The sequence below is a fragment of the Carassius auratus genome, chromosome 35 (assembly GCF_003368295.1).
Source record: "Carassius auratus strain Wakin chromosome 35, ASM336829v1, whole genome shotgun sequence".
Classification (NCBI taxonomy): Eukaryota; Metazoa; Chordata; class Actinopteri; order Cypriniformes; family Cyprinidae; genus Carassius; species Carassius auratus.
This window is the reverse complement of record NC_039277.1, coordinates 5264076-5276700: the sequence shown is the minus strand read 5'-3', so window position 1 is coordinate 5276700 and position 12625 is coordinate 5264076. Positions and strand designations below refer to the sequence as shown.

Below are 12625 nucleotides of genomic sequence, written 5' to 3'. Positions count from 1 at the left end.
TAATCACTTATTGTGTATGTCTTTTAATAACTATGGGATAGCTGAAGGATACATAGTCATGTCTAGTATCGATGTTATCGATGTTATCGAATCTGCTTGCTTGAATTAGTCCAGCCAATCATTTTTTTGTCGAATATGATATATTTGTGTTATAGGAATCATGCCCAAAATTAAACCCTGCAAGAGTGGGAAAATTCGGACCACATGCTTGGTAAGATAAACATATAATTTATGATGCCCCCGAGCCAAGACAATACCTGATTGGTCAAGACAACATTTGAGGTGTGGCCAACAGGCCAGTTTAAATACTCAGGACACCATAAATCTTGCTTTTCTAGTCTGTAGCTATGCTTCTGCTACTAGTCATGCCTGCTTTTGCTTTAAGCTTTGCTTCTTAGTTTTAGCTTTTAGCCATGCTGTTTGTCATCACTGTTCTTTGAGCGCGGTTGCAGCGTGCTTCAGCCTGCACGCCTGCTGCTACTTAGTCACGATGAGAAGAAACCCAACTTAGTCTCGTCAAACTTTATTTCTTTTCTTTTCTGTTTGAGAGATTCGTGTTCTGAGTTAAGTTTGTAACGTCGAGTCTCAGACGCCTGACCTCGGGTGCCCGTTCAACTTCAACCAGCTCACACAACTCTGCACCTTCAGCCAACGCCCCACCACGGGCCTTCCCAAGACGTCACTTCAGCGACTACTGAACGTCCAGCCAATCAGCGACATCGGGATACCCCTTTCAACGGGACTCCCTTTCACAGGAGACGCAAGTAACCTCCAGACTGTGCCTTTACTGGTGTATCTAATATAATTTTAACCTCATTGAGGAACTCAATGCGAGGTCTAATTACGTGATTGATGGTTGTTCATGTCTATGCAATTTAACGTATTGCTGTAAACTTGGGATTCCATATTTCCATTCTCTTAAACTGATCTTTTCCTAACTTTCGATCTTCCTGCAACTTGTGTGAATGTGTGAGTGCGTGCGTTTGTGTTAGGTTAGTTTATATGTCTTAGATTTATCTAATAAAGCCTTATTCATATTGAAAAGAGAAGTATCTTGTGTTTTGTGCTTACAAGTTAATGTCTTAAACTGCCGATCTTGTTACTGTGCTAATTGATAGTGTTTTCACTATAGTTTGGATATTAATATCCAGCGCAGATTTTGATGTCAAACGGCTCGTTCAGTGAATCGCAGGGCGTCTCAGTGATCAGCCACGAAACAGTGATTCTGTTCAAATTCCCTTTAAATTATTAAATGATTCCCTTTGAGCTAAATTGACCTGTTTCCCTTACACAATTATTAACAAGGAGAAGTTTGTTTTCACCATGACAATAGCCATTCATTTAAAGCAAAAAATCTACTGAACCTTTCGTGTCCTCGTTGATAAGTGGTGCTGACACCATGATCATTGCCATGGGCATTGTACTGCGCAGCATCTTGATCAGGCTCCTGAAATCCCTCTTCATTGTCTCTGTCTGCCACAATGTGGTGTCATTAACCTCTGCTTGAAACAATACTGCTCCAGGCCTCTTGCTGCCCTTCAGGATCGTGGGTATCTGCGCAGAAACATCGAAAACAAGAGGACCAGGGAAACAGTGAGAATAGACTTTACCTTCAGCTAACATAGCACGGACGCATTCTGTCTCACGAAGGGGGGTGAATCAGTTCTAGGTGGAGTAATTAAGCTTCCGTGACAATAGTACATGGGTTCTTTTAATGAGCATTGCTACTGTTTCTGGCATTGAGTGTAGTCCGGTCACCTCTCGTTTTAGAGAGTAGTTATACTGAGACCTCCACTCTAAGATCTCCATAACTTTGGCTGGAGAGTAGATTGGTGTGCTAGGTATAGGCTCTCTGGGAGCTTCCTTAGCTATTAATTGTACTGTGGAGTGTTGTTAGGCCTTTTCTTACTACAGGGGCTTTTATATTGGGGCTTCCACTCGACAGGGCTCTGGGAGATGGTTGGCCTTTATGAAGCCTCTGTTCACGTTGGCCGAGGTTTTGAACCTGCCTGTAATAGGCTTTGTAGCTCGGGCTCTGGCTAAAGAGATTATTGCTGTGGACCCAGAGATTATGTTCCTCTGAGACTTTGATTCATGTGGAAGCCAGTTATTTGGGGACTTATCCCTCAGCATGGTGGCGTGGGTATTCCATTCCCCATAGCACTCTCTAAGGAGCACAGTGTGGAGTTTACTTTCAAAAGGGAACACTTCAGGTTAAGGATCTAAGGATTCTTCAAAGCCATTTGTGTGTGTGTGTGTGTGTGCAGCTTCAAGCCTGAAAATTCTGATTTGTGTCTGTCTTGTACTTAAGGTTCAATAAGTGATTATCTTTTTTTTTTTTTTTTCATTTTTATGCTGGTTGAATGTCTCTTCACATCCCGATATCAATCATTAAGTTAAGTGGTCTAAATCAGTGCCTTTCAATCCTGGTCCTGGGGACCCACTACTCTGCACATGGAGCTGGAGCTGGAGTCTTCATTTCAAGGATTTTAATGTTACAGGATGATGTTGTGAAGCAGTAATTTTCCATTGCTTTTACTTTGGAAAGGTAATAGGTTTTGAATTTGCTGCTCAGACTAAGTTTGAGAAAGATGCACAATCATTTCATCTCCTGTTTCCTGTTATTCTTCTGATTAGTTTTCCCTCTTGTTTAATAGGAAAGTCAGTTCATAACTAGTATGTCAGACAAAATGCAGTGTTAACTGGTTTTGGATATCTTTTGATTAAAAGTGATTGAAGCCAACATTCCTCACGTGTCAGCGGGATCTACTGTAATACATGTTATAATAGCTAAAAATGCAGGTTATACACTAATAAATAGACAAACATGTATTAAAATTCTAATCAGACATTAGAAATAAGACATAAACAATTTGAATAAATGTCATACTTTTTTAATAGTGTACATTTGCCATGGTTGTGCTGTGTATCACTTTAAACATCCCCATAGAATCAAATAATACACAAAAGAAACACAATACTAATGAGATAGATGCTTTTATAATGCTTTATTGGTTCAACAGTGAGAAAAAGAGAAAAAAAAATTATGTTTATAATGACTGATTACTTTGATTACAATCACTTTGACTGATTACTTTGAGCTTTCTTTAAATGATTGCGCTCCTCTGTTGCTGCAGTGACAGATTATAAAGTACATTTACGGATGGAGCCGTCAACACACACCACCCACAGCACTCCCAGGTCAAAGCTCACATGCTTGTGGCCATAGGGACAGGCAAGCACTGAGATCCAGTCTGTGCCAGAAGGGTTGGAGCGAGTGACGCCAATTCTGCAATAGACCAAATTGATGTCTGCTTGAATACAGCATTTGGTTATCATTAAAAATCTATTGTGCTTGACAAGTTAATAATTTTGTTCATAAAACTTTTAATATGATGAATATTCAGCTTACCGTTGGAATAAGCTCCCTTGAGAGTTCACACCATAGACACTGCCATCAGTTGCTACTTCAATCATGGACAGAAGTCCAGGAATATTCACAAAGCTGCCGGACCCTGAACAGACACTAGACGACACATCCTGCACAAGACCAAAAGACACAAATCCAGTCAGTCATCGTACAGTCACATCAAGAAAATGTTTTTGCTGCTTTCACCCCAGTGTCTTTATTTCTTCAGTTTTGTCAGAAACTCAAACCTTTGCATGATATCAACTTTAAAAATCTTGTATACTAAAGCTATTGTATTTAACATTGTGAAATTACCTTCAGGATGAAGATTTGGTCATTGCTGTTCACTCCCCAACAGCTGTATGGACCACAGCTGTAGTACTTCAGCTTTCCACCAATATTAATCCAAGGAGTGGTGCTGGATGGCCATTTGTTGTTAGCATCCATATTTAAACAGAAAATGTCATCATACATATTGACACCTGCAATGATCTGATCACCTCCAGCATCCACCTGCTTGAGAAGCCCTTACAACACAATCAACAGGTTCAAATAAAGATTAGTCAGATTAACAAGAACCATAATAAAATGTATCTGGGACTTTGGCTATTTTACAACATGTAAATTCATGACTGCTTAAACTAGTCTTCATTTCTGTTCACTGTAACTCTTCACCTTGAAGCTTAACAAAACCGCCACTCTGAAACCTAAAGATGTTGTTTGCAGTATTAACCCCCAGCTGACCAGCAGGACCAACACTGAAGTGCTTTAGAGACCCGCTGATCTTTGTGAAGACGTTATCAATCAGGACGAAGATCTCATTATTATTGTTCACGCCAACCACGGAGCCAGACCCAGCGTCTATCTGCTTCAGGTTACCATCCATTACAGTACAGTCTAAAGCTGTGAAAACATGGTTTCAATAATTATTTCAAAAATTATTTAAATAAATTCAATTTCATACATAAATCAATCAATCAATAATAAAAAAAAACTTTTACCCAGTGTGTGAAGGAACTGGCAGCAGAAGAGTAGCAGGACGCTCTGATAAACCTCCATTGCTCCACAACACAGTTTGTTGCTTTGACCTGTTCAGAAGCAGAATTCACTGAAATAACTAAATTAATAAATAAATATTAAAAAAGCTCAATATCCCAAGTGACAGTAATTGGTAACAGTAACCTTCTCTTGTTAGCTCAGGATTCAGCAGTCAGTGGGGATTCTCCTCTTATGAGATGTATGGACTAGAAACTGGCATTCAGTATGTGTTTAAATGTTGCTGAGGGAGAGCTTATATAGCCGAAATATACAAAGGAATGAATATCTCTAGGAAATGCAGGAATACTTGTTTTTCTGGATCTCTACTTCCTTTACAATTTATTTTCCTCATGTCTCTAAAACATGACATTAAACAAGTTAAGTGTTTCAGCACATTTTGAGAACATCGGTAATGTGGAGAATATTTTAAGAACGAAATATCTGTTAATGTATTTCCACAGATCTAGTAAATCTCTGCTTTCTTATGAATTTCCTTTCATGCAACCTATAATCCTTATAATGATAATAATATATTTATTATTTATGAAAAGTGAAATTACCCTGACATGGTATGCAACATTTATTGTAGAATGAACCACAATCATAAAATGTTTTTGTGTATAATGGAATGGCTACCACGGATGATCTGCATTCTGCCAACAGTCTGAAGAACCTGCTACATGAGACTGGGTTACAAGTAACACTTAGATTTAAGAAACTGATTGATAGCTAAATTGGGTGGGGGGGGGGGGGGGGGGGGGTCCTTTAGTAAGCAACACAGCTGGTCCTACTGGAAGTCTGTTTCCACCACAGCATGAAAAAACTAAAAAGGTTTTATCTAAACAAAAATGTGAAAAGAATATTAGATGGCAATGATCTAGTGCACTGAAATGATGGAAAAGCAACAAGGATATATGTTGCATCAGTCAGCAGCAGATATGCAAATACAATGCAAATGGGAAGAGCTTGATCAAACTACAATAGGTAGTAGTGATCAAAATGCTATCATGTGTGTAATAGGTATTGAAGCGGAACAATGTATTAAAACAAAATATTCCCAGGTGAAAATGTAAAACATTAGACTCTGCTAGGATTGTAAAATTATATAGAGCAAACTGACTAGGTAAACAATACAATCAATGAAATCCTTTGTAGTACAACTGAACAGGTAATTGGGAAAAGCTCAGAGGAAAATTTGTAGCCAGAGAAATACAGTAAGGTAATATGAATTAAAAACAGAGCATTTAGGAAGGTAAATAAAACCTGTTCCTTTCAGGATGTAATAGCTCAAAAAAGATCTTAGACCGTGGTTAGAAAAGTAATCAGCTCTGCTAAAAGACGATTGGAAACAATTGTGCGACAGAATTGGTGAAAGAGTAGGTATACAATAAGTGAATTTTGGGGCATGGTTAGAAAAATGGGAGGGGTTAAAATCTATAGAAATATACTTGTAATATAAGACAAGGACAAATATCTAACACTTCACAGCAAAAATGCAGAGGTGTTGGCAAAAGCATTTGTGAAGATTCATATCAGAGTACAAGGAAAAGCAAGGAACACTAGTAATGAGAGATAATCCTGATATTATAGTCTAAAGATGTTCTTCTGAATTTACTTTGAATGAAGATTTTACCTTGTATGAACTCAGGGAGGTGTTGACAGGTTCGAATATCATTGAATCATTGAATATGATATTACATCTCCTAAATAAATGGGTATCAAAGCTTCTTTATTCCTGCAAACGTAGAGTATTTGTTTCAATACTTAGCCTCGGACAGACTATTACACTATTACACTGACAACATGCCTACAGAGCAGGTAACTTTAGGTTTGAAACAATGTCTCAGCTTTCTTATTTGTTCATTTTTTTAAAGAAATTCAAACAATAAATACCGTTTTGTGGCACTTTAATGTGTCGTTAAAGATCATGGCATGTGAACCGATTATCTCTTCCTCTTTACTAGTTATAGCATGAAAGAAACATCTTAAAGTATCTTAATCACAGAAAGATGTCAATATACACCATACACCAAGTTGATGTCCACTGATTTTAATCTACTCTCCTGTCTGGTTTGTTTATTAAATTATGTGTTACAGTTGGTCAGATCAGCTGTCAGTAAAGCTCCCTGTGAAGGGTCAGCTGGATAATGGATTTCCTATTTAATCGAACAATATATGTCAAGCTCAGATTATGTTATTCAAATATATACATTGTAGATAATGGCACTTCTCAAGGCACCGTCTATAGCCAAGTTTTGTTTAACATAATGATCAATGACTTATTTCTTTTTTTTTAATACGGGGACATTTGTGGAAAGAAGCATGCAGGAAGTGGAAAAATGGGCAAATAATTGCCCAGACAGCATGGTAACATTGATACAATGTTGAGTTTTGATCCAAACCATCATTTTGGTTGAAATTGACATTTCAATGTCATTACAAAGTGTGAAGGATCAGCATTGAAATTGTGATGTTTGTCGAAAGCACACATGGATGGAGACAGTGACATTGAACTAACAGTGATTTGTATTTGATGATCAGAAGATCATGCAGGTGTGTATCTGTGCGAGACACTAATGGGTGTTTCCCCATCAGTGGGGCGTGTCAATTCATAATGGGGATTTTCAACCACTTTACCCGATTTAATCTAATCCATTGGGGGCTTGATTTAAGTGTGTAGTTGAAATTGGCCACTGATTGGTAAACGCCCATTTTGTTTTTGCATGTGCACTTCTCAGTTGTTTAATTGCTGCTTCTTCATTAGAGAGAAAACACAGGTGCATCCTATATAGAAGTCTCGTGTGTTTGACATGCATGACCTCTCTGAGTTTCAAACAATCATTTTGCCTGAGATTGAAAATTCAAAGTTTGATTTATGTTGAATCAACATTGAAATTTTTATGAAAACCAAGAGCCAAAATATGGGTAATGATGTGGGTGATTAAAAAGTGCATCACAAGTTTGTCTTTAGCCTTGAATAAATACAAACAATATTTAGTTGGTCTCTAGAAGCCCATGAGCATGAATACTAAACTTTACACAGCCTATGTTTCTGTTACTCTTTGAAAGAGAAAGTAACGTGACATACAGGCAAGTATGGTGACCCATACTCAGAATTCGTGCTCTGCATTTAACACATCCAAAGTGAACACACACACACTGGGAACACAATCAATCAATCAATCACCTTTATTTATATAGCGCTTTAAACAAAATACATTGTGTCAAAGCACTGAACAACATTCATTTGGAAAACAGTGTCTCAATAATGCAAAATGATAGTTAAAGGCAGTTCATCATTGAATTCAGTTATGTCATCTCTGTTCAGTTTAAATAGTGTCTGTGCATTTATTTGCAATCAAGTCAATGATATCGCTGTAGATGAAGTGACCCCAACTAAGCAAGCCAGAGGCGATAGCGGCAAGGAACCGAAACTCCATCGGTGAAAGAATGGAAAAAAAAACATTGGGAGAAACCAGGCTCAGTTGGGGGGCCAGTTCTCCTCTGACCAGACGAAACCAGTAGTTCAATTCCAGGCTGCAGTAGTTCAACACACACCCGGAGCAGTGGGCAGCCATTTATGCTGCGGCACCCGGGGAGCAGTTGGGGGTTCGATGCCTCAAGGGCACCTAAGTCGTGGTATTGCCGGCACAAGATTCAACCCAAAAACCTTAGCATTTGGAGTCATACTTTCCAACCACCAGGGACGGACTGGGACTAAAAAACGGCCCTGGACTTTGACTAGGCCCGGCCCAAAGCAATCGGCGCACGTAAACTCAACAACAACAAAAATAATGCCTAGCATGAGTGTCACGAGACTTTAATTGTGGCTCATCATACTATACCATCCAAATTATAGCAATAGCACTGATGTTGACTAGATGTTGAGCTGGAGTGGGTGTCTTTCTCTGCTCTTGGTCTAAGCTCAACCTGAATATACAAACGATGGAATGGATAAAAAAAATAAAATAAAAAAAAATAAAACAGGTTTTATTCCAAGATAGCATGGAATAGTTTATATAATATGCTGTTATAAAAAGTATTTTATACAATCTATTCCATGCTGTCTTAAAATGAATTTATTACTTAATAATCTTAATTTATGCAGTAATTAATCTTACTGCACAGATTATAATACCACATCTAAATGAAAACACACCATTACAAATTTAACTTCTGTATTCAAAATCTTCAAAATTTGTAAATATTAAGTGTAATGTTACCAACATTTCTAAAAGAAAAGCACAAAATATTTCTTAATATTAGCTACTGCATGTTACATTTTACAGCTAAAAGTTTAGCTTTTTTAACTACTGTAATCATAAAAAATGTAGCAACCTGAATATCACTTCCTAACATCATCCCTAGCAAGTTCTTTCTCCTCTCATGTTCCATACTTGGATCTGGATCTGCCTGTGGAAGCAGCTCATCTTTCTGTCCCTCATCATCATCACTGGTGGCATGTTGCTGCATAGGTGTCTGGCTCACTTCTTCACTGTTGCTAATATTTATCTGAGAGGTGCTGCTACTGGAAAATACTGTTATATATTTCAGTTAGTTTGGGACATTTAGCGGCTTCAGTATCTAAATTCCGAATTTTTTTTCTCTAGCCTTCTCAGCCCCACCCTTTTCTTTGCGTTTTTTACCCACGGTCGCGTTATGCATATTGTTTGTTTGTTTCTATGCTTCTTCTATCTAACGTTAACGTCTTTGCTGTTGGTTTCTTCTTCTTCTTCTTCTTCTTCTTCTTCTTGTTTAATGGCGATTAACTCCAAAGGAGCATTATCGCCACCTACTGTGTTGGGTGGCAAATTAACCTTGGGTGATAAGTCTGAAGTTTAAAACTATTTCCTCTTCCTTCTTTCACAAATGGACCATTAACTGTTTCCTGATTGAACCCTACTCTATCATCCCACATACATCATCATTATATATCATACCTGCAATAGAGGTTTCATTGAGCTTCATCCGGCGCTGCGTGTTCGCTGTTGGTTTCTTCCTACTCTTCCACTTCTTCTTCTCCTTACTTGGCGGCCACGGCCAGTGCAGTGCATTGCTGCCACCTACAGTACTGGAGTGTAAAAACAGATTAGTGGGGGAAAAAAACGGTGATGACTGCATGCTTGGCGGGTGGTGGGCCGGCCCGCCGGCCGTCCTGGAGTACCGGCCGTTCTGTGATTCTCCAGATCACACAGATCATAGATATACATAAAGGCTAGATGTCTCGTCTGCGCTGCAGGCCAATGGAGGTCGACGTCCGCACCTGGCGGCCATCTTGTCACAGTCAGCTTGCTCACTCGTAACATTGTGTTTTAATGGTGCATGTACTTTTTAAATAACCATAACTTGCTCAATTTTCTACCGATTTTCAAACTGTTTGGTTTGTTATAAACGTGAGAGATGTACTTATGACCCTATGACCCTATCCTCTTCCGTACAGTGTACACGACCTCTAGCAGTTTGATGGGCTGTGATCGTCTGGTACTTGCTGAGGCCTGACGAATGACCCACTCTGCTGCCCTGACGACCCTCACTGTGCCTTCTGATGGAATCACCAGAACTCCATTGTTTTTTACGGTTAGGTGGTGGTAGCTCTGGTCCTTGATGGCAGATGCAGCCACTGTCACTAGGCTGGCACGGTAGACATCACACGACAGCTTCTTCAGAGCCCGTCGCACAACAAATCCTGAAATTTGAGTTAGTATAATAATATCATTACTTATAATAATAATCATTAATAAGGATGTGGAAATTAAAGGGACACTCCACCGTGTTTTCATATTAAACTATGTTTTTCCCTTACCTAAGACGAGTTGATACATACCTCTCTCGTCTCAGTGCATGCACTCATTTGCTTTGGCGCGCGGTGACACTTTGAAAGCACTTAGCTTAGCCCATTCATTCAATATGGGCCAAGCAGAGAAGCTACCAAACACCTCCACGTTTTCTCTATTTAAATACAGTTACTCGCGTAGTGTAACTCGACCTAGGACTGTAACACAAAACAAAACGTTGCGCTTTTCTAAGCGTTTAAAATGGATAACTATATTGTGTGGCGGAATACCATGGCAAGTGCTTGTAAGCACTTCGTCTTGGCGCAGTAATATCTTCACTAGAGGGAGCGGGGGCCGGTGAGAGGATTTTTCACGAGTGAAGATATTACTGCGCCAAGACGAGGTGCTTACCATCACTTGCCATGGTATTCTGCCACACAATATAGTTATCCATTTTACACGCTTAGAAAAGCTTTAGTTTAGTTTACATGCTGTCACGGTTCATGAATTCACTCTCTCTCTCTCTCTCTCTCTCGTCTAGTGTGCTGTTGTGTGTGTGTCTGTGGGCGTAGTCACTGATCAGCGATGATCAGCAGCGCCAGCTGGATTCAATTGTTTGTCTCTTTTATAAGTTCAGTAACCTGTGTTTCATGTTGTCAGATCGTTGTTCTTCCCGGTGTGTTCCTGTACCTGTTCCCGTGTCTGTATAGTCGGTTGGAGTCCCCGTGTTGTCGTCGTTCTTCCCTGGATCTCCACTCAGCACTGGATCACCGAGCACCGTCACGAGGATTACTACACTTACCGGGAATCATTTGAGGGATCATCACTGGACTGAGCACCACCACCAGTTGTCCATCAAAGTCCCTGCGTCACCGTTCCACCCTGCCTTGTGTCCGCCCGCCTGTGCTTCTGTGTTACTTCGTCAATTCTGATCTTTGTGCTGAATTAATAATAAACAGCATTTTGTACTTACATCCTTTTTCTGTCTTACGTAACAGAACGATCTGACCCTCATGGATGTAGCAGGCGCTACCATGTGGGACGAGTTTGCGGCTCGAAGCATCGCTAGAATGGACACCCAAGAGGAGAACATCTCTCTCACAGGACGGGCGGTCCAAGCGCTTGTGACGCAGGTGTCCGAGCTCACCCAACAGATACAACAGCTAAGAGTTTCCACTTTACGCCACCCACACCGCCAACTCCGCCCCCTCTACCAGAGCCGCAGCCGCGGCGAGAACCGAGACTGCCGACACCAGAAGGATATGCAGGTGAACCAGAGTTTTGCAGAGCTTTCTTGACCCGATGTTCTATGCACTTTGCATTACAGCCTCAGACGTTCGATCAGGAATGATCCAAAGTGGCGTTTGTGCTGACCCTGTTATCCGGCAGGCCGGCTCTCTGGGGAACGGCGGTGTGGGAGAATCAAGACCCATGCTGCGCCTCGTTCCAGGCACTCTCCGAGGAGATGAAGAGGGTTTTCGATCGGGCGGTGGCGGGTAGGGAGGCGGCCAGACTACTCGCCGATCTCCGCCAAGGTCACAGTTCGGTGTCGGAATATTCTATCCAGTTCCGCACCCTGGCTGCAGAGTGCCGATGGAACGAGGAGGCGCAGTGGGACAGATTCCTGCATGGGTTGGCTGACCGTGTCCAGAGAGAGATCTATATGCTGGACCTTCCCACTAGTCTCAATGGACTGATCGAGTTAGCACTTCGAGTGGATGCTCGGCTGAGCAGAATGGGCCGTTTCCAACAAGACCATCCGTTTTGCGGCACGGAGACCAGACGCTCTGAGAACCTGGATATGGTCAGTCCCCTTTATGACCCTGAGCCCATGCAGGTGGGTAGAGCTCGGCTTTCCCGGGAGGAGAGAGAACAGCGGAGGTCCCAAGGACCTAAATGTGGGGAAGAAGGATGGGTCTCTGCGACCGTGCATTGATTATCGAGGGTTGAACAACATCACGGTAAAGAATACTTATCCTTTGCCGTTGATGTCCTCAGCTTTCGAACGATTACAGGGAGAATCCATCTTCACAAAATTGGATTTACGTAACGCTTATCATTTGGTTCACATAAGGAAGGGGATGAATGGAAGACCGCATTTAATACCCCCAGGGGGCACTTTGAATACTTGGTTATGCCCTTTTTTTCAGAAGTTTTGACTTTTCTCTTTCGTACCGCCCGGGTTCCAAAAACATCAAACCCGATTATTTATCTCGTATTTTTGACCATTCCGAACGCCCGTCCACTCCCTAGTGTATTTTACCCGAGACATTAGTGGTCTCCACTCTTAGATGGGAGGTCGAATCGAAGGTCATGAAGGCCTTAGAAGGGGTAACGCCTCCGCCCGATTGCCCACCGAACCGGTTATTCATGCCTGAGGAGTATCGGTCTGAAGTTATTCAGT

General features: G+C 40.9%; 1 protein-coding gene across 1 annotated transcript; it reads right to left on the bottom strand.

Moving 5' to 3' along the window:
* Positions 1-3067: 3067 nt before the first annotated feature.
* Positions 3068-4488, bottom strand: LOC113054161 (fish-egg lectin). Its single transcript, XM_026219510.1, has 5 exons — positions 4411-4488; positions 4085-4312; positions 3725-3936; positions 3413-3540; positions 3068-3289 (listed from the first exon to the last, which is right to left on the bottom strand). The coding sequence occupies exons 1-5, from the start codon at positions 4466-4468 to the stop codon at positions 3145-3147; spliced, it is 771 nt and encodes a 256-aa protein (XP_026075295.1). The 5' UTR covers positions 4469-4488; the 3' UTR covers positions 3068-3144.
* Positions 4489-12625: the final 8137 nt, after the last annotated feature.

Coding starts and splice junctions, on each gene's coding strand:
- LOC113054161 (XM_026219510.1), bottom strand. CDS start 4,468: ATGGAGGTTTATCAGAGCGTCCTGCTACTCTTCTGCTGCCAGTTCCTT. Junction 3,937..4,084: donor CGGTTTTGTTAAGCTTCAAG/GTGAAGAGTTAC, acceptor TTGTGTTGTAAG/GGCTTCTCAAGCAGGTGGAT. Junction 3,541..3,724: donor ACCAAATCTTCATCCTGAAG/GTAATTTCACAA, acceptor GGTCTTGTGCAG/GATGTGTCGTCTAGTGTCTG.